Source organism: Anabrus simplex, chromosome 5 (genome assembly GCF_040414725.1).
Source record: "Anabrus simplex isolate iqAnaSimp1 chromosome 5, ASM4041472v1, whole genome shotgun sequence".
NCBI classification, from domain to species: domain Eukaryota; kingdom Metazoa; phylum Arthropoda; class Insecta; order Orthoptera; family Tettigoniidae; genus Anabrus; species Anabrus simplex.
In genome coordinates, this window is record NC_090269.1 from 72051979 (window position 1) to 72075054 (window position 23076).

General features: G+C 39.5%; 1 protein-coding gene across 1 annotated transcript in view; it reads left to right on the forward strand.

Moving 5' to 3' along the window:
* The first annotated feature begins 15120 nt into the window (after positions 1–15120).
* Positions 15121–23076, forward strand: part of synr (sayonara) — a 128919-nt gene continuing 120963 nt past the window's right edge. The window contains exon 1 of the mRNA XM_068227768.1: positions 15121–15162. Coding sequence (XP_068083869.1) covers positions 15121–15162 — 42 coding nt within the window. The remainder of the gene's footprint in view (positions 15163–23076) is intronic.

Sequence of the window (23076 nt, forward strand, 5' to 3'; positions counted from 1 at the left end):
ACCATCCCCCATAGCTCATGGTACCATGTGCCAACAAAGAGGTGACCCTGTCGGGTCATGAACACATGGCACCATGCTCCACGGAAGGCGATGGTCAAGGGACCTTTTCGGCCTGTGACGATTCCCTCTCATTGGGATCGAATAAGTAATCCACTCACATGAGAGGTCAACGCCCTGCGGCCTAGCAAGGTCGCTGCTAACTCTCCCGTTCCTAAGATCTGAACCCCGGCTACTCAGAGTCGCAGACCGTCCGCGGCGATATAAATAAAATATCTTACAACTAACTTAAAGGCATAACATGAACGGAAGAGATTCTGGATGCTAATTATCGGCAAAAATTAGGCACGTATAAATTTTCTGAATATTTAATTCACTCCCGTTGAACATATTTACAATCTACAACCTTGAACATCATAGTTAAATTACATCCATTGAATTTTAATACCAGCAACGGACAACCCTGTCCGGGCTCCCACCCAAGTGAAATTTTGATCCACATCATTATAAGATTCATTATGTGGTCTATTGACATTACACTGTTGAATATTATAACACAAAACAATCACCTATTCGGATTATGCACCTGGGTGTTCACCTATAACTTCAAACAACTCGGAGAAATTTGAGTTGCGTTTACTACACTCTTGGTTGATAAACTTGGTTTCGAATTTACGGACACGATTATTTTACCTGCTGAGTACGGTAAACACTATTATAATGAACCAAACTTTTTACAAAAATTTATAAGGAAACTATGACCCTACGGATATAAATATTCCCGGGATTAATTCCCAAATTCCATATTTTAAAACACAGCAAGTTACACTAATTTACTCTAAGATTAGAGTGGCCACCTACATCGAACATAACACGAGAAATATAATATTTAAAGAAAATAAAAAAATCATAAAATGATAAACAACTTCACGGCGTTACAACCTCTCGCAAAAACATGAAATGCACACAATTCTAGTTACTGCTAATCACCTCATTTGAGGACTAACTATACACATCATAGGGCCTGAACCCTCCACTCAAACGAACTACCAAAGGATTTTTCACGAAGTCTCAATTAAACAAATCAATTAGCATCAAAACAACATCCTATTTACACTATTATCACACCTGGAAGAGAAAACACATATTATAACATTTCCCATACATGGTAACTGCATCTGGTTTACCATTAGGCGTCGTTTGTGTGACTGACTCCCTTTTAATAAGATGTACAATATTATAGGTTAGGATCCACCTTTCAATACTCCGTAATAAGATGGTAAAAAGTAGTTACAACCTGTTTAATGGGACCGGTTTCAACACATTTTAAGTGTCATCATCAGCCAATTTGCGAAGATCTTAAAACAACTAGCACATTGAATACAGGCAAAAAATTAACATTGTATCATAACGTAGCAATTCAGTAAATGTTCAAAACACAATAATCACAGTCAAGAGAGTAAACAGAACATCACTATCTTGCGCCGAAAACAAATATAGCTGAAGTTCATAAGCAGGTCAAATATTCGCTTATGTAAAGTCGTTGCTAGGCAGGTCTTGTAGGCATTTGTTTCTCCGGCCGAAGAGCAAAAGGTGACGTGAATGAAGTCCTAGGAAAACAGTGTAGGATTTAATTTCGTCAAATTTCAAAGTGGATATATAGGTTTTATAAAATAATTTAAAACGTTAAAAAAGAATAAAGCCAAATAAAAAATATATTTAAAAAATAGGAAGAAATAATGAAAGAAATACGAGGTTCAACTCGAAACAACTTGCCGTAGTAATTGATAAAGAAATGATAAATAGAGAAAGGGGGGGACGTTAATTAGAGGGTGGTGATGGTGGTGGTGGTGGTGGTGGTGGTGGTGGTTATTGTTATTAGAGGAAATATAATTGGGCAACAATCCTTAATATAATACTAATTCGAAGAAAAAAGAAAAAGAACCGACACTTCGAAAAATGAAGATATCGGTTAAAGGAAGACAAGGGCCACGAAGGGCGTGAAAATGAAAGACTCCCTAGCCCTCGCAAACCTAATAGCATCGGGGTCGGAAAAGAATAAGAATTGACCAAGGGAGGTCGGACAGGATAGATGAAAGTGAGGAGCCTGGCACAAGTAAGTGGAAGCAATGCCAGGACTCAGCTAAGGGCCCCGTGGTCGCCAACCCACGCTCTGAAGTTCAGAGCCCCTGGGGGATGGAGGATGGGAAGGAAAGAAAAAATGGAAGGGATCCGATACTTCGAAAAATGAAGATATCAGCCAAAGGAAGACAAGGGCCACGAAGGGCGTGAAAATGAAAGACTCCCTAGCCCTCGGAAAACTAATAGCGTCGGGGTCGGAAAGGAACAAGAGTTGACCAAGGGAGGTCGGACAGGATAGATGAAAGTGAGGAGCCTGGCACAAGTAAGTGGAAGCAATGCCAGGACTCAGCTAAGGGCCCCCGTGGTCGTCAACCTACGTTCCGAAGTTCAGAGCCCCTGGGGGATGGAGGGTGGGAAGGAAAGAAAAAATGGAAGGGATCCGATACTTCGAAAAATGAAGATATCAGCCAAAAGAAGACAAGGGCCAACGAAGGGCGTGAAAATGAAAGACTCCCTAGCCCTTCGGAAACCTAAAAGCGTCGGGGTCGGAAAGGAACAAGAGTTGACCAAGGGAGGTCGGACAGGATAGATGAAAGTGAGGAGCCTGGCACAAGTAAGTGGAAGCAATGCCAGGACTCAGCTAAGGACCCCCGTGGTCGCCAACCCACGTTCCGAAGTTCAGAACCTCTGGGGGATGGAGGGTGGGAAGGAAAGAAAAATGGAAGGGATCCGATACTTCGAAAAAATGAAGATATCAGCCAAAAGAAGACAAGGGCCACGAAGGGCGTGAAAATGAAAAACTCCCTAGCCCTCGGAAACCTAAAAGCGTCGGGGTCGGAAAGGAACAAGAGTTGACCAAGGGAGGTCGGACAGGATAGATGAAAGTGAGGAGCCTGGCATAAGTAAGTGGAAGCAATGCCAGGACTCGGCTAAGGGCCCCGTGGTCGCCAACCCACGCTCCGAAGTTCAGAGCCCCTTGGGTGAGAAGGGGGAGAACTGAGGAGGATCAAGGGGGGTGTTGCGGAAGGGGGAAGTAGCATGAGAGGGTATTGTGTAAATTGTGAAAGATTGATTCCTTATTTGTTGACTTCAGGTTATTTAAAAAGGAGATGAGAAAATCGAAAAGGGGATTGGGTTTCTCAGAAATATCATTCAGATTAAGATTTGGATTGAAAAACTGGTCAAGGTGTATAAAACAGTTTTCGGTGATGTCTAGGAGAGGGCCTTTATTTAGAGTGCTGAGAATTTCAATATCCTGGTTTATTGTAGTGAAAGCATGTTTTGTGTCATGTATGTGTTGTCCCACTGCCGAAAATCTGTTGTGCTTTATTGCATTAACGTGTTCAAAGTACCTAATTTTGAAGTTGCGACCAGTTTGACCTATGTAAGAAGAATTACAGTTGTGGCACTTAAAACGGTATACGCCTGATTTAGAAAAGACACTTGTTCTATTTAAGGAGTGGGAATTATGTAATAATTCAAGGTTTCTATTATTAGTTCGAAAAGAAATCATAGTATTATGTTTTTTGAAGACATTAGCTATACTATAGGTATTTGCATTGAATGTGAATGTGGTGTAAGCAGCTGGTTTGGGAATATCTTTTAAGAGTGTTGTGTTAGGGCGGTGTCTAAATTTGTTAATGATTTGTTCAATAAAATAAGAATTATAACCGTTAAATTTGGCAATAGAGCGGATGATGTTTAGTTCTTTATTTAAGTTATCCTTTGATAGCGGAATTTTGAAGGCGCGGTTAACCATACTGTTGTATGAAGCACGTTTATGTGACTGTGGGTGAAAAGAGTCTTGTTTTATGGTATTAGCTGTATGTGTGGGTTTTCTGTAAATCATATATGATAATGAGGAAGGTAATCTGTTTATTGTTATGTCTAGAAAATTAATAGATTTGTTTGATTCTGTTTCAAGAGTGAATTTAATATGTGGATCAATTTTATTGAGGCTATTAAGAGTAGAAGCTGCATTGAAAACTCTATCATCCAGTATAACAAATGTGTCATCCACATATCTAGCCCAAAATAATACATGTTTAAAGTCGTCATTGTTATCAATGAAATTGTGTTCTAAAAAGTCTAGGTATATTTCTGCAAGGATCCCCGAGGCTGGAGAGCCCATAGCTAAACCATCTTGTTGATAAATTGTATTGTCGAAGATGAAGAAGTTGTTAGTAACTACTAATTTTAAGAGGGTCATAAAATCATTAATTTCAAGTTTGCTTAAGCAACTATATGTATTTAAGTTATTTTCAATAATAGGAAATAATTTTCTGATATTAATACTGGGATACATATTGACAATATCGAAAGAGTGTAGAGAGTGGTGTGGTTGGATTTTGAAGTTATTTAATTTCTCAACTAGTTCTATGGTGTTTTTTACAGACTTATTCGATAAAAATTTGTAATTATTCTTAAGAAATTTATGAATGAATTGTGCTAATTTGTAAAGTGGGCTGGGTCTGTAATTAATAATTGGTCGAATAGGGACGTCAGTTTTATGAATTTTAGGGAGAGATTTAGCGGTTGGTAGGCCTGGATTCATGCTTAATAATTTTGTTTTTTCATGTTCAGTAAATAAGAAAGAAGAGTTCTTAAGGGTTTGTTTTAGAAGACGTTGAATTTGTTGGGTAGGATCTTTCTTTGTTATAGAAAAGGAATTATTGCTGAAGAAATTTTTGGTTTTCTCGATATAATCAACTTTATCCATTATTACTGTAGTGTTACCTTTGTCAGCTTTTGTGATGATGAGGTCCTGGTCTTTAATTTTCTTTTTGAGGTTAAGAATGTGTTTACGTTCAACGAAGGGAACAGTGTTGCTATTATCATTGGATGTGTAAATCTTATTAAGTTTTCTTTTTACATCAAGTCTAATTTCGTCCTGTAGTTCTAAAGGCATTTTTTGATAGCCAATTCAGATTCAGTGATTGTATTAACTTTAAATGACTCCCTTTTGTCATGTCCGAGGTACGAACGGGAGACCAACAGGTCTCTCGAGTCAGGGAACCTGAAAAATCAAGACCCTATCTATCGCTTCTCCCTGTGTATGAACTAAGTGTTACTGCATTCACCCAACTTAGCCTGATTAGAATGTGGTAATCGATTAACAAAAAAAAACATTACTAGCAGAGCACAAGAGGGTTCGATGGAACCACACTTCCTTGAGAAAGACGGCCATACATTTTCCTTTCAGCAGGGCTGGTTTGACCCGTCAAGCGAGCTCCGACCCTCCCGGGGAAGGATGCCATAAATTTCCTTGTCAACCGCCCGCATATTCTTTTTAAACCCAACATTAGCGCGTTTACAAAAGCCTATTCAGTGGGCCAATTTATTCACGCGAACAAAAATAACAAATACAAACAGGTGCATAGAATTATGCTCTAACCCGCTCAGGTATTCTTCATCTGACCAATCTCTCAACTTTAGGGCCGTTACATTATTTTACTCTCCTCTCTCTCTCTCTCTCTCTCTCTCTCTCTCTCTCTCTCTCTCTCTCTCTCTCTCTCTCTCTTATAGGAGTCCGGAGTTCCATCCTCGTGCCTCTCATAGTAAAACTACCACAATCCACGGGCTAGCAAACTAGAGTTTAATAATCTCACAGAATTTACTAATAACAATAGTCATAATAATCACAATAATGATAATAATAATAATAGTAATAATAATAATAATAATAATAATAATAATAATAATACGGACTATGTAACTGACATGAAGTTATAATTCTTTAATAGATCGGCATAAAATTATCCGACCAAACTGATTAATTTAAATGAAATAAAATGAACTAACAAAAAGGTATTTAAGCAATCACAAAAAAAATTTTCTTTAACAGGGGCACTAGCTAGAGTTGGTGGGGTGGACATTTGTACCTCGGTGCCATGACTCTTCACACACATGTTCTACAGCAACGCCTTAAGTTATCATGCATAAATACAACTACTTTACATTAAATAGAGTACTTCATCTATCCAACTTTATCTGGTTCACAGGATATATGGCAAAGATTCTTGCGTCATCTTAACCTGACTTATTTCATATATCTCTCCAAGAACGGAGGCTCCTTTATTACCTCAACGAAATTAATTAGCCTTTTCCCCCCGTCTCCTCTGACAGTACTCATAAAACAAGGATATAACCATGCTCGTGCAATAAAGAAAACTAGATGTGAAATTCATACTCTATTCCTAATTTGTTTCCTTCCCAAACAACTTTAAAAGGTTAAAATAAAAAAATTAAAAAATACCGACCACTCTAATCTTACTACTTTAATTATTCAATATAAAATCATCCCATTCTATTCCTATATTCTGATATGATTTATCTACAGGGAATATCAATATCATAAGATTATAATTTTTTACTCAACAATGCTGGTCCGTTGTCCATCGTATGCTGTTCGAGCCCCGAAGGAGGGCTGCCTCGAAGGTCTTAGCCCATCATGGCGAAGTGGGAGATCGCTGGTTCAAGACGTTCCATGATGCTCCTGGAATAATCCATAGCGTTGGGGTTTGAACACTGAAATGACACTGTTTACACTGTTTTCACAAAACTTCCTCCACTCACGTTACAGGCAAATTTTCCTTTCTTCTAACCAGAATGAAAGTTATGAATGTATACGATACCCTGGTACAGGACGCACCAAACCTATCCTAATCTGACATATGCAATTCCGAGCTCACAGTTTCATTACCGGAACAGTTTAACCTCCCGCATTACCCCAAGGTGGGCTACTTATGTTTATTCTAAACCCTGTCTGGTATGCTTTGTTCAGCGCGCTCCTCAGATTACGCTGTTCTGAAGCACGATAAACATTGATACAATTTTGTTTATGTGATAACCACTAATTCTTCGTACTATCACTACTCACTCGCCTGCCGTTTACACAGTTTCTAACATAGATTATAATTAAGAAGCTCTCTGCCTCCACTACGGGGTACCGATTGAAAATTAACGTTCCACGTTCGACAGACGGCAATTCATTGTTTCACCGTTCTCGGTGCGAATTTATGTCACTCACGATCCTTCGTGTCGCACCGTGATCAAATTATAGATGCGCACATCATGTTTACACAGTTCAGATTTTTACTGCAGATTCGCACTGAAATCCGACTCTTCACACTCCCGCTCACTGAAAATTTTCACACAAAAAAAGGGAAATCCGACCAAAAATCGGCCGTGTGGTCACCTCGTAGACTCCTCGAAGACTGGTGTCCACCCTCATATGTGCAGGCAAATATAAAGGCTCCCTAGGGTGGGGAATGCTTGGGAGACATCTCCCTCCTACACATTTCAGTTTTCCATATCCACAAGGCTTACGAATCCCAGCGATGCGGCAATTTGTGTGGCCAGCTACTCCGAAATACCAGCTGTGATGCGGAACTCAGGATGATCGGTGGATTTGTAGTAATTAATTCCAATACAATCGGGGTGGGGGTAGTATTCGCTAATAGTATTTGGCGACACTGTAGGCGTGGGTACGCCGTGGTGGTTACGTAATCTTATGAAGGTGCATTTTCGTAGGTGAGATTATTCTACCTTGATTTTAAATTTTGCCATTCATCCAATATTCTTCTTATTACTCTGACGTATGTTTTCTGGTTAGTTTAGCCTTAATTGAGCTGAAAATACCCCTGAAATCGCCCCATCGCTTTGGCATCGCTGTGCGTTGGCGTTTGTTTTCAAGATGGAGTTAGCAAAATTGTATTCTTCTTCCCCTTTTTCCATGATACGCGCGCAGTTCGGGAGTTTTTCTGAGCCACCCACTGGGAGCTCTTGGCGCCCCTATGTCGCGAAGTGTTATGCAATATGACGCTACTGCCAGCATCCACACAAAGGAAGATACAAGCCTACTAATTTATTCAATATATAATTCGAAATAATTATTCCTGTGACTATACGGTCACAGTATATAATATTTTGACGGGCAATACAAAACGCTCCTCCTAACACAATTTTGTGATAAATGAAACCAAATTTTGTAAAAATGTACATTACGGACTGACAAATAAAGTTTGCTATACATTTCATAATTCTGTAGATATTATTGCAGTCTGTATTTTTTTTCCTTAAAATTTGAATTTTATCATTAATTGAATGTGGAACATAAGGCTGTTATACATACTGGATTTAAACAAATAATTATCAAGTGTTAATCCTGACATATAACACTACTTGTACATAAATTTTGTACGGGTTATAGGAAAACTCTGTCACGAGGAGCATTTTGTGCGCAGCAACAACTACTAAAATGTGGAACTGAGAAAACAACACCTTAAAAAAGACATCCATGTCTTCACCTCAGAAATGTCCTGTTATGGCTGTTATTAGCATTATCGATATCAGATTGGATACTAATGTATTATATTTTCTCATACAGAAAGGACTGGGCTATTTTATTATGAAAAGAGAAGAGATTTTTTGCCACCATCCTTCAAATTTCAGTCATAGCTCCCCTTAAAAAATAATCATCACCAACAATGGTCATCCTCTTTCCAGAATATATGACATAAAAATTACTCTAGATTAGAAACCTACACATTGAAATGATACCCTTCCTGTGTAATTTATAGCTTCTCTTCTTCCAGTGCCTTAAAAAATGCATCAGTGTTTCATCAGAATGTCTGAAGACCTACTTCTTCTCCATCTTCTTCCCAATCCTTCTTTCGAAATGTCATTGCAGTTGGCACCTGCCATAGATTTGGCGCAGTGTTACAGACCGATGCACTTCCTGAAGTCAACCCTATGTTGAGGGCTGTGTTCATTACTGCGTGTTTCTCTGGTGTATTGCGGTAGTGTGTATTATTTAGATAAAGACAGGTTTACGAGGACGAACACAAATACCCTGTCCCAGAAACAGGTGAATTAATCATACATAGCAAAAAATCCCCGGACCGACCGAAAATTCAACCCTCTGAATGAAAGACCATTACGCTGACCATTGAGCCATAGATCCGTACTCCGTAGGACTAGTATTTATTGAATACAATTCATGTCTATATTCTGACATACTGTATCAACTGGTATTCCCATGGCCAATCCAGGGACTGTGGACTGAGGACTATAATGAGGCTCAGTTACCTTCGCGGAAGCAACGGAGAAAGCTGTCTGATGTGACATGCAGCTGTACCGGTCGAGAAAGTCAAGCAATGCAACTGAGGATGTCATACCACTGCAAAACCTGAAGGCAGTTTGGCGAGGCAGTAATATTCCAAGTGGGTAAGGCTCTTAGTGGGCAGCAGGGTCACATGTTTATTTGTTTGACATATCTACGCCACAGAAACGTAAACTGATGTTCACCCAAAACGTACAAGCAGTATTATAGTTTCTTGGAAAAAGATCCATTTTACTTTCATCTTCTTTCTTCTTTTCCTACCGCTTTTCCCACACATGTGGGGTTGAGGGTGCAAACTGCGTCGCACATGTGAATTTGGCCCTGTTTTACGGCCGGATGCCCTTCCTGACGCCAACCCTATATGAAGGGATGTGATCACTATTGCGTGTTTCTGTGGTGGTTGGTAGTGTAGTGTGTTGTCTGAATATGAAGAGGAGAGTGTTGGGACGGACACAAACACCCAGTCCCCGAGCCAGAAGAATTAATCAGAAGCGATTAAAATCCCCGATCCGGCCGGGAATCGAACCCACCTACACCTTCTGGAACACGAATCGGAGTCCCAAGTATTCTAGTAGTCCATCGTCGAGATATAAATACAAGGTCGGCGCCAACTGTCGCAGGCACGTACACATGTCACCTTCTCGCCGAACACTGATAAGGTCTCCCTGGTCGAACTCGGCACTGCAGACGATGGCCCCTCCACATAGGTACTGTATCCTACGTTATCGCGTATCTGGGCGAATTCTCTCTGCAGGTCCTGACAAATTGCGTTGATTTTTCTCGTCAACAGTCTCTATCTTATCAAATTTGTCGTCAATATCCCATCGAACCGTGTTATTTTTCTTCTTCTTTCACTTTAGTTATATCTGCATGCAGAATGTACTTTATTTCGTGATGACTCTCCCCTATCTTCCTCCGTCCGACTTCTGCCTTCTTCTGGATTTCTCCAATCTTCTTCCCCATCGTCTTATTTTCTTCTTTCACTGTCTCCTCGTCTTTTTTCATTATCTTCCGGTCTTATTTCATTTCCCTCCGGTTTTCTCTTTATCATCTCGAAGAGCGCAGTTAACTGAGCCTCCATTTTCATGTGGCTTCTAGTCTCAAATGGTATGCAGTAATTACCACGAAAGGAAAAATAAAGATTCACATGTGTCCATGTACTCACTATACACAGACGTTCTGGAATGCTCCCGTCGGCGGCCGAAACCTGCGGTGTCTGGACAACTGTTTCACGCTGATTACAATGATGTAACGAAACTCCCTTGAACGCTCACTGGCCTTTACTTAGCAGGAGAACCCAACGACACTGCACACATGAACGGTAAGAATTCGCAACTAATCAGGAGCTAAGTTCACGCTACAAATATAGGCAAGGACAAGTTTTTTAAATGATCAGAAAGTGAATATTTCGAAAATAGGGCAACAAACAAAAGAGAAAGGGGATATAGGAAACAACCGAACAATCCCGTAACATCAGACAACGTAAAATCTAGTGGCGCTCTAGGCCCAGTGACATAGATGATAATCCCATACTACCTTGTGATTAGAAGGAAGGAAAATTAACAGCCGAAAAGTAAAAGATACAATTAAGTTTTGAAAATCCTAGTTACAAAAAACAAAACTGAGAAAAGTGAAACGAGGGTCCACGCTCGCGCTTCCTTTTAAGACATTACACACCTTAGGGCGTTTATATTCTCTGCTTGAAAAATCTAGATTATCTATATATATATAAAATCGTAAAAACCGTGTGTCTGTACATTAACTGTTTTTTCGAAATGTCCGTACAGTTATCCGTTTCAGGTGTAATAATTACCATCTGCATAATTGTTTAGCTTTGGTGTCTGTCCGTTTGTCCGTTTGTCTGTAACTTGAAAACTTCTGGATATATTTCTACCGAACTTCATATTTAGAATCCACCAGTCCTTGGGTAGGTTTTAGGGCCAATATTGCTTCTAAATCCCTGAACTGCTTGGGGTTTATACGAAACCGATACCGTGATTTTGAACACCCACAAAATATACACAACAAAACTTAGTGGAAATCTACCTGCATGAATGGAAATCAATTTCTAAACCTTTTTTCTCATGTGAACCATTTCGATACGAGGATTAATAAGGGAGATATCATTAAAGGGCCGTTAAGTCTCACCGGAACTTAACTCAAGAGTAGGTGCGTGTAAAGCGTATTTCTCATAACTTGAAAACTACTGAAGGTATTTCAACCAAATTTTATATTTAGCATACACATGTCCAAAGGTATGTTTTAGGGGCCATACACTTTCAAAATCCCGGAATGGATCGGGGGTTTATAGGGAACCGATAAAGTGAATTTACTCTCCCACAATACATACAAGACCAACCTGTCTGGAAATCGACCAACTTTGGCGGAAATCCATTTCTAAAACATATTTTTCCTCATGTGCATTTTTTCGACAGGAGGATAAATAAGCGAGATTTCACGAACGGTCGGTTTTGCAAGCTAAGTCCAGCGGACATAGCCCAAATGGTGTTGTACGTGTAGCAGGTTTATTTTCTATCGATATAAATAAAATCTCCATACTTTTTAGCTATACTTTCCTGAAAGTCCCAAAATCAAGATTACGGCACAATCCACCAGACGGCCCAGAAAATTGAAGTTAGGCAAAAGTAATATGTTTTAGCCTGTAACCGACGGAAAGCATCCATAATCTTTAATATTTCATTTTTACCCCCAAAATACAGGAACGTCTAGGCAATTTTAATGTCGGTGCAGACCTTCGTTTCGAGGTGTTTCTCGGCTAAACGGTAAGTCGTGTCACAAAACGGATGGCACAATCCCAGTTCAATTTGGAGTGACCTACAACTTTGGTCACCGGGTGATTTGGCCGTAGAGCCCCTCAGCTGTGAGCTTGCATCCGGGAGATAGTGGGTTCGAATCCCACTGTCGGCATCCCTAAAGATGGTTTTCTGTAGTTTCCCATTTTCACACCAGGCAAATACTGGGGATGTACCTTAATTAAGACCACGGCCGCTTCCTTCCAACTCGTAGCCCTTTCCTATCCCATCGTCGCCTTAAGACCTATCTGTGTTGGTGCGATGTAAAGCCACGAGCAAAAATAATAGCAACTTTGGTCCTATGACGTTTCGTCGTATCTCTATTCCATATAAGTTGATGTGTCTCTCTCGATTATACCTACATTTTCCTCTTTGTACACGTATAATCCGTAGTTCGAATCACTTATATGAAAGTTAGAATCATCTAATTCTACATGAACAAACGCCCACCCAGTATCCATACGTTAGCCAATTTCTATGTTTGTAGCTGTCATTAGTACGCGAAAATAATGCACTGTGAGAAAACCTTACCAAAATTTCAACTTATTCAACGCTTCCAACTCAATTTTACACATAAATATATAAGACAAGATAAAAAATAAGACAAGGCATTTAGAGAGGTAAATTAGGCATCTTATGGTACAATCCGTTTGTCGATACGATGTATAGTTTAGCAGCAGTTAATCTGTAAATGAAGGATTGCAATATTGTAAACATGCAAAAACTTCGTAAGTCGATCTATATATTCACTGATGTCGATTTGCAGCGATGTAGAAAGGGTGTGTTTGCCATTATACTTAATATTTTACATCGATAGTGACTCTCAGCAGGAAAGCATCTGCTGTTGTAATCATTACTCTCCACATCGACTTTGACTGGCAGTAGGAATGGGATCCTTCTCAAACTCCTTTGTAACTAGTATTAGCAAGTAGGGACTAACATTGTAAATAATAATTCCCTTCCCGATTTGCCTGGAAGAAGTCAAGGGAGCATGCAATTTTGTTCTAAACTACACTAACCGATGATATTTGGGAGTAGGTAATTGTGCCCGCCGTTATAAACAAGTTTACCCATCTAAAATGTGACTGGCATTAGGCATAGTTGCCTTGCTATTATAAGAAACTTACCAACTCGGTGTGAATGTCGTTAAGAAAAGGGGCTATCATTATGTTGTTAACAGCACAACTCAATTTCGACTGACAGTGGGGAAGGTGCCTGCTATTAAAATAAAAACTTATCAACTGTAATCTGTCTGGAAGTAGGAAAGGGCGCCTGTCATTTTAACGAAAAATCCCCAAATCGATTATGACTGCGCAGTAGGTAATGGGTACTCCCATTATAATCAAAACTTACCTACTCGATTTTGAATGGCAGTAGGCAAGTGAGCCTGCCGTTATCATCAAACTCCGCAACTCGCACTTTACATTGGAATAAACGAATGGGAACCTCGTCCTGCTATTTCTGGATAACGCTAGGAGACATGCAATTTAAAAGAAATCTCATTCATTGCATGTACAGTAATTTACTTCCGTACCCATATAAAATGTAGAATACCGTAGCGAAGCACGGGTACATTTGCTAGTGCAAGAATAAATTGTTACTAAAATCCTTACACTATAATCAAAATTGTACTGCACAACCCTAAATTCTAAGGGAATGATTATATCTTCCCGGTGCTACTAGAATGTTCTAGAGTCACATGGTTTAGGATAAAGGAGCCCATCTTGCTTGTTGCTCAACATTCCAGCTGCCTTAAGTGAGGTGTGAACCTCAGCCAATGATCCCTGATTCAAGATAATTAGCAGGCAACTGGCCGTCTCTTTCTTAGTGACACACTGGGCTATGATTAGTAGAATCTACAGTAGGAGTAACCCTCACATGTGACCAAAAATGAGGAAGTGCCAACGGCTAACCATTACATTTCTCTAACTGAAAGTAAATGAAAGTTCCAATATAGGTTCCTAGGTGGCCACCTCAAACAGTAAAGTGCTATCTGTATGAAGGCTTCAGAACTCCACATTAAGATAGAGTCCAGCGTATCTCCACGAGATGTCACAATAGGTAGATGTTTAAAGTGCTGCCTAACTCTAGGAGGAGGCCCGCATTATGTAGCAACTATTATTATTGATGCTAACATAAAATGGATAACAATATACACAAGAAGAGTGTCTTACGGAGATGGGACATAACTTTGTGGAAAGGAGAAAAGCAAACTACGAACAGTAGTTTTTTAAATAGAACTTTTCATGTAGGACTGAGGTAAACATCCCACTACACAACATATCGTCGCTTCACCGGTAAAAGGTTGTATTCCACAAAGCTCTTCCTATCGATTATTCTCCTTAAGACTGGTCACGCCTCCCAACCACATATGGTTATGCAGTCCATCAGAAGAAATTTCGTTGTGTTCATTTTCCTATGCCCATGTGTAAAGGAAAATTAACCTTATTGTACCGTACTATACGCATGTATGCTTGCATTACGTATTTACGCACTCCTATTGTATAATGCATGTAAGGTTCATTTTCGGTTACTCGTCGGCATAGGAAAACGAACACAACGGACATTGTTCTGATGGACTGCATATCCATATGCGGCTGGGAGGCGTGACCAGTCTTAAGGAGAATAATCGATAGGAAGAGCTTTGTGGAATACAACCTTTTACCGGTGAAGCGACGATATGCTCATTGAAGTGGGAGGGGGAATGTTATGGCAGTCATGCAGTTTCTAGAAGAGTACGGACCAGTGTGGAAGCAATGAATTAAATATATTCACAATGAAAGTTGAAGTCATCCAGATAACGTTTTTAATAATGTTATTTAATAATGTTCCTTCATGACAGCTCAATACAATATTGAATATGTAAAATGAATTGGGGCTATGAATTGATAGGATAAATGGAAAAAAATCATTAATAGTGAAATATTAGGCAATTACTCTTAACTCAAAGGTTATCATTTCTTCCTACTTCAAAGTGATTTATTATGACCAATTTCAGAAAAGACATAACGTTTGTTGTTTTCTTCTTTCTTTCCAGGATGCCCCTCAAGAATTTAAGAAAGCCCCGTCGTTAACTCCTATATAAGGCCATGTAGCGTTCAGATCATGGGCTGCATCCCTAGCGGCAGCATGAGAACTAATACACAGGTGAGTTTGGATGTTCCTCATTTTCTTCGTCTCATTTATGTTGATTAATATCTGTGAAGAAAACGTGAACCGGCTATTTTGTTCTAAAAGTTATCGAAAGAAATAAGTATCCTCCGTGGCTCAGGTGACAGCGTGTCCGCCTGTCACCACTGAGTATCGTGGTTCATTCCAGGTCATTCCATGTGAGATTTGTACTGGACAAAGCGGAGGCCAGACAGATTTTTCTCCGCGTACTCCTCTTTTCCCGGCCATCTTTCATTCCTGCAACCCTCTCCAATTCATTTCATTTCATGTGCCAGTCATTAATAATTAATGCACAAGAGTGCGACAGCCTTCGGTAGCCATCACAGTTTCTATCCTCGCCACTAGATGCGGCTTCATTAATTACATTCCTGACCTGGTTGGAACTGAAAACTGGCTGTGGATTCTTTTCATCGAAATAATTAATTAGAGTATAAGATAGTGGAGGTACATTTCGGAAGAAATTTTGAGACCGGAGATTTCACTGAACTTTGTTGATGAGATGCTTCATGGAAATTCATCGTAAGTCGATTCGTACTCCTTTCACCTGCGACTTAATTTCCAATGTGGCATACAGTTGACTCAAGAAAGAGAAAGTCGTACACTACCTCCAGCCCTCTTCCTCTGCTTGGAACTGTGCTCCTCAATCCATTGTTATTGGAAGTGACTTACTAAAATTGATGTTTAGTCCATACACTGTGCTGTAACATTTCACTCTTCTTAGTAAATTAGCAAATTCGCCTAAATTCGCCTTTTGATTCCGAGAAGGTGAGTGGTTTCGTCAGAAAATTGCCAATCAGCAATAATTTCTCCACAGACTGAGATGATTCCTATCCACCCATCAAGAATTTTAATAGTGACATTTTGGAAAAGTGTTATATTTTACAGACTAAGATTTTCAATTGTTGTGATGCCCAGTCTCACCGTGTTTCAGTGATGTCAATTATTAGATTATGTCAATAATAATTTGTACTTGTACTGATGGCATTGTCACTCTATCTTGTTGTTGTTTCCCTTGGTAATTAGTCTCAGAGTTAGCAAGTACAGACACGCTGGTTTATGTTGTTGCCTTATCTAGCCATGTCGCAAAGGAATTAATTTCCTTAATGTTCAGACAATTTCGTTCATATTTATACCCCTGAATTATTAAACTATCAGTATATCGCGTAAATACCTGCTATTAAGGTGTATCGTCTAGGTTAGAACAATTACGTTTATGTCTCTAAACATCTGAAATCGTTGTAGCGCCAATCTTTAAATTTTAAACTTAATCATGACTATATATACACCTGTATGTAAGCCTGTCTTGTACAGTAAAAGTGAATATGTAACATGTAGTTTGAAATTTGAAATGAATACGCTAATATATCTTGGGAACAAAATGCACATTTTCCAAGTTACGAACGTATCATTTTGTATAGAATAGAAACAGGAATTATGACATTTCCTCATGAACCATATTGAGCAGTTTTAGATGGGAGTTGTACTTTGACGTTTATGGATCTGCGAATTCTTCAGTTACAGTACTCCATTGCCTATAGTTATCCATGGGTAACATTGGAGTGCAGAGATTCATCCCAAATCGATGTAGTGTTTTGTAAGGTTTGTCCTGCCTATTTGCCTGTGACAAAGAAGGCTAAACTTACAGGAAACTGCCTCTGCTTAACAATCAGTGGTACGTCAAAATTTTCAAATCTATCCTTGGCAAAAAACACATTCTTCTTTTAGATGATCCCATCATAATTTCCGCATGAAAAATATTCTTGTCCAGCTGTACCACAGTCAAACTCGTCCCGCGATTTGTATGTAGATTGCTGATTTCTTCCCTTGAAACTGCTTTCAATATCTCAAACTCAAGTATTAATACTGAATCCTTGTAATTACTTTAAGTATAGTAACTTCATCAATAATACACAGCAAACAACATGGCGGCAACGCGTGTCCGTTGGCTTCAATTCTGGCTGCACATTGGTGAGGTGCTCCATCGTAACATATTTTATACTCGTTGGCTGGCAAAGACGACGTTGGTAATATGAAACTGGAATAAATCTAGACCTCAGCCAGCGAATTCATTATAGTATGAGTCGCCATCTGTATGTTATTCCGTGCTCGTTGGCGATCATCTACAACCAAGCTCCAGACAGGTAATTTTCTGTTATAAGTACCAAATTCCTGGTGGTGAAAGTTTCGTTGCATTTTTCTGGTAGAGGAGTGTCAACAACATATATCTGATGCGAATTTCGGCTCCTGAAACCGGCTCGTTTCTTCATAATCGCTGTGAATGACATTTTGAATAGGGATTATATATATATATATATATGACTAAGGCTTCATATGTTAAAGATTATTTGCACCAGGCCAATTTTAACTATTTTAATCGCATAAGTAGGCCCTTGGCGAGTGTATTCCGAAATATTTTCTTAGGTTGTGGTTCCCTCAAAAATATCTACTGGAAAATGGAAATAACCTCTAACTTCTTATTCATTTCTCTGACCCAATTTTCAAAATTTAAACTTTACCACACACTATTTTTCTTTAAATTATTTTGAATCGGTAATGGCTTGAAACGAACATAACGAAGGCCATAACGTTATTTGGAAAGTAACATCACAAGATTGTGACATAATATCAGGTGCTAGGAGAATGATTTGATCTGTGCCTAATGGAGCAGCGTGCATTATTATTATTATTATTTTCGAAATGTTATTTCTTTCCTCTCTTAAAATCCAAATAAAGTAGTTTGATGATTTAACAAGAACCAGATAAAATCATAGCAGTTGAAAAATTACTTGAGAATAGTAACATATAACAAAGATCTCGTCAGCTCCAACAATACAGTGGACTTAGAAGTCCTTAATGAGGTAGAAGTTTAATGGGAAGAAACTCCCCGTTATTGACCTACATATGGAAGACCATAATTGCTCCTAACAGGTACAACGTTATCGAGTCTGAGCTCCTGTTACATAAGTGCTAGTGTAAATAAAGCGATATGTCGCTTGTTACATTTTCAGTTACACTGATAACAAATTTGGTGGCACCATTTCATAGTGTTCATAAACAGTTTCTCCCATGTTGGGCTTATCACTTCCAAAATTTCACAAACATTTGGAGTACTGTTCCTCAAAGGGACCTAAATATAGACACGGTTACCCGCACCAAAACCGTAATACATATACAGGAGCATATTTTCCCATTCCACTAGGCCAAAGGAAGGAAAGAAAAAGATCACAACAAATACAGGCCGTATATAAACAGCAAAGAGGCGAAAGGCCAGCACTCCTTGAAAGAATATTCTGGAAACGACAAGAACCTAAGTGGGCATACGGCCCAATGACACAGAGGTTAATCCCATGCTATAATTGTGACTAAAAAGGGGAACATTAAAGGGCGAGACAAATGTCCAAATTTACACGTTGAAAAACTGTATTTACCCAGCTCAAAAATTTAAGGAGAAAGTTCCGAGGGTAACCACTCGTACCCCCTTACATTAAATAATGTTCCCAGTAGGGAATATAAATTGAGTCCGAAGACTGCGCAGAAGGACCTACATTACATTGAAAAATGAAAGCTTACATATTATATTTTAAAGAATAGCGCTGAAATCTTCCCCTCAGAACACACTCCGACACAATCAGATATTTAGTTATATTATGCCATTACTTGTTGGCTATGGATCTTCCTCAATCCGGCCACCCCATGCCCCCTGCCCACCCACACCTCCGTCAAGTCGCGCACACAATCACCGGATCAGTGAGACAAGACGGCACTAATGCGCTCGGCTTAAATAGATCCCTAGAGAAATGTTCTAGACTATATTAGAATCCAGACCGCTGATAGGATAAATTTCTGTTCACTAACCTCAGTTCTGGTTGGTTATAAAACTTCATTACCGGCATGTGATAGGCAGGTTACATTAGAGGATGAACCAGGTGTAGAGTTGACAACTTCAGCACATAGAAAAAATAACAAGAAAAAAGGTTACCAGCTATAACAAATTAAATTTCTCAGTAGATGCTCTGGGGATTAGTACACAATATTTAGCTATAAAATTGATGTATTCTACTCGACAATTTTACCCTCGGATTGTAGCCCACAAAACATTAGTCCACTCATTTTATTTAACCATCGGAGAAACAAGTTTCACATAGTCTTAAGAGTTTTTAATCACTGTCAGGGATGCCCAAAGTAGAGAAGGCGCAAAGTTTGAATATCTGGGGAAGGTTTGCCCCTGCTACAATTATTATTTCGATTATTATTGTTGTTGTTATTATTAGTATTAACATTATTTCATAATAGAACCAGCATCAACATGGATTGCAATAAAGTGGACAAAGTAACTGGGCATAAATGTTTTGGACTAATGTTTTGTGGACTATACCGTTTGGACGAGAAGTCCGACTAACTGGCTGAATAGCCAGCGTTGAGGCCTTCGACTCAGAGGGTCCCGGGTTCGATTTCAGGCCGGTTCGGGGAATTTAATCAGGTTTATTATTTCTTCTGGCTCGGGGACTGGTGTTTGTGTTTGTTCCAATACATTCTTCTCCATATTCAGACAATACACTACACGACAATCAACATAGAAACACGCAATAGTGATTACATCCCTCCACATAGGGTTGCATCAGGAAGGGTGTTCAGTCGTAAAATAGGGCCAAATCCGCATGTGCAATACAGTTCGCACCCGCGGGCCCGCAGATGTATGAAAAGTGGTACAATAATGGTAGGAAGAAGACTGTTCTGACGACAAGAATGTGGATATAAAATGAGTAAACTAATGTTTTGTGGGCTACAATCCGAAGACAAAATTGTCGAGGGCATACTATCATGTGACCATGATAGTAATGGACGTGTCGTATGCAAAGTTTCATCAGCATTACACTCCTCGCTTAAGTCCGACTCGTTGGCTGAACGGTCAGCGTACTGGCCTTCGGTTCAGAGGGTCCCGGATTCGATTTCCGGCCGGCTCGGGGATTTTATCCTTAATTGGTTAATTCTATTGGCACGGGGGCTGGGTGTATGTGTTGTCTTCATCATCATTTCATCCTCATCACGACGCGCAGGTCGCCTACGGGAGTCAAATCAAAAGACCTGCACCTGGCGAGCCGAACCCGTCCTGGGATATCCCGGCACTAAAAGCCATACGCCATTTCATTTCATTTATCCTGGCTTAAGACACCCGTGAGTCGTACATCAATGTACAACCGCTTGTTCCACGTGTCTAATTATAATGATGTTATTCTTCTTGCGTCCCAACTACATTTTTGAAGGTTTTAGGAGACGCCGATGTGCCGGAATTTGGTCCCGCAGGAATTCTCTTATGTGCCAGTAAATCTACCGACACGTGGTTGATGTATTTGAGCACCTTCAAATAACACTGGACTGAGTCAGGATCGAACCTGCCAAGTTGGCGTCAGAAGGCCAACGCCTCAAACATCTGAGCCACTCAGCCCCGCCACGTGTCTAGTGTAAGGCTATGTCATTCCCCGCTACTGGTTGATAGAAACTTCAATACAGTCTCTTTTAGCCTACTAGGTTTTCTCCTAAGTGCGTAGACATAGTAGAGTGAATGTGAAAATGAATTATGTAGTGCTTAATTATTTATATTAATTCATACTTGTATACACTATGATGCTCTCAGATACTTAGAACATCATTCTTCTACGCAACTCAAGAACCACTGGAGCACGTTATAAGATGGTTGTTTTCATTAGCGTTTGTCATCAAGTCATCAAGTTATGTACAGAATCTAGTTAGTCAATAAGTTATCAGATTTACAGCTTTCACTGCAGATTGAATGTTAAAATATATTCTACAAAGTCAATCATTATTTTCATTACCATCAGAATCATAACCTCATTAATTTGTAAGAATAATACATTAAATTTTTTTCACTTATTGTTAAGATGGAAGCCATACTTTCAGTGCCAATTTAGTAAAATTTAACATAAGAACTTTCCAGTCTCTCTTAACACACAAATTTCAATGTAAATTATAACAATATAGACATACCCGTGAAAAGTAACACTATTATACAAAATTGACATATTTCGTTCTGCAAGAACATTCTCAGGTTCTAACAAATCATATATATCAAGCGTAATAAGTACAGTATTGCTTACGTTGCGTAAACTTGCCAAGAAAGACGAAAGACCTTCCTCACTTGTGATAGTGTTACTTTTTACAGGCATGTTTATGGTGTTAAATAATGTAATGACATATGGCTTTTAGTGCCGGGAGTGTCTGAGGACAAGTTCGGCTCGCCAGATGTAGGTTTTTGATCTGACTCCCGTAGGCGACCTGCGCGTCGTGATGTGGATAAAATGTTGGTGAAGACTACACATACACCCAGACCCCGTGCCAGCGAAATTAACCAATTGTGATTAAAATTCCCTACCCTGCCGGGAATCGAACCCGGATCCCATGTGACCAAAGGCCAGCACACTAACCATTTATCCATGGAATTTATTTTGAAATTTGTGTGTTTGACAGACTGGAAAGTTTTTATGTTACATTCTAATCTGTAATAAAATTTTGGTTAAATATAAGAAAGGGCCACGAGACGCAACTTTGCCACTGGTAAATAAATAAATAAATAAATAAATAAAAAACCTGCACGAGGTGTCCCTGCTAAACTGAGCAACCCAGTGGAGGTTGGGTAACCAATCCCAGCGGAAACTGGGTCAGTGAACCGATCAGTGCTGGGGGCTTCAGGGCTTACAACCCTGATAGTTAAAAACTTGTTACCTTCGGGTGACCTAACCTAATCACTTGTGTGATAGACTGTATCAAACATGAAGTACAAACTTAATGAACATAATACCTCAGGTGGTAGACGATCCACAAGTAGGTCATCGGATTCTGGGGGACCTACACCTTCATGTGACCCAGTCGGATCTAAACGAAACTTGAAACGAAATATTACGTATCTAGCCACAATCAATATAAACTCCTTGATCAAGACCGGAAAGCTTAAGCATACACTTGATGTACTGAACGACAAGAACATCAGTATAGCAGCTCTCCAAGAGACTAGGTTTCCGGACGAAGAAGCCATAGAGTCTCAAGGATATAGAATATATAAAGGGAAACCTGGTAATAGAGTAATGGAAAATGTACCATTCCTTGGGACTGGTTTCGCAGTACACCATCTACTGGTTAAAAGCATACTTGACTTTTCATCACCAAACGATAGAACATCGGTGCTTTCCTTCAGATGCAAGAATAGGGGATACTCAATGATTAACTTCCACGCTCCTACCAATGACTCTAACAGGAAAAACCCAGAAATGACAAACCAGTACTGGGATGCCCTTGAAGAAACCCTTGATAAAGTACCAAATCATCATACGACTATATTGTTAGGAGATTTCAATGCCCAGATCGGTAGAGAACAGAAATACCGGAAGATTGTCGGAAGATATCCTGCCCATAAGAGAACCAACAAAAATGGGGAACGCTTAATCAGTGTCTGCACCAAGTATGGATTACTTTTGATGTCTACAGCTTTCAAACACCTTCCCAGAAAGGCAATGACATGGCGATGCCCAAATAGCATGATGGGTGAATTCCAAATTGACCACGTAGCAATAGACAAGCTGCACCACAGGGATATTATGAATGTCAAAGTGATACGAGGAGCCAACATTGACTCTGATCACTACCTGTCTCTGGTTAAAACGAACCTGAAACCACTAATAAAGACCACGGGTATGTTAGCAAAAAACACGAAGATCCCTAGGTTTGATATCACCAAACTCAAAGAAGACAGCACTAGTTACCAAGAGAGGCTGATTCATAATACCAACAGGATTAACACATCTACAAAATGGGATCAACTTAGGGATGCCATAACAGTAGCGGCTCAGGAAACAATCCCCAATAGACCTAAAGGGA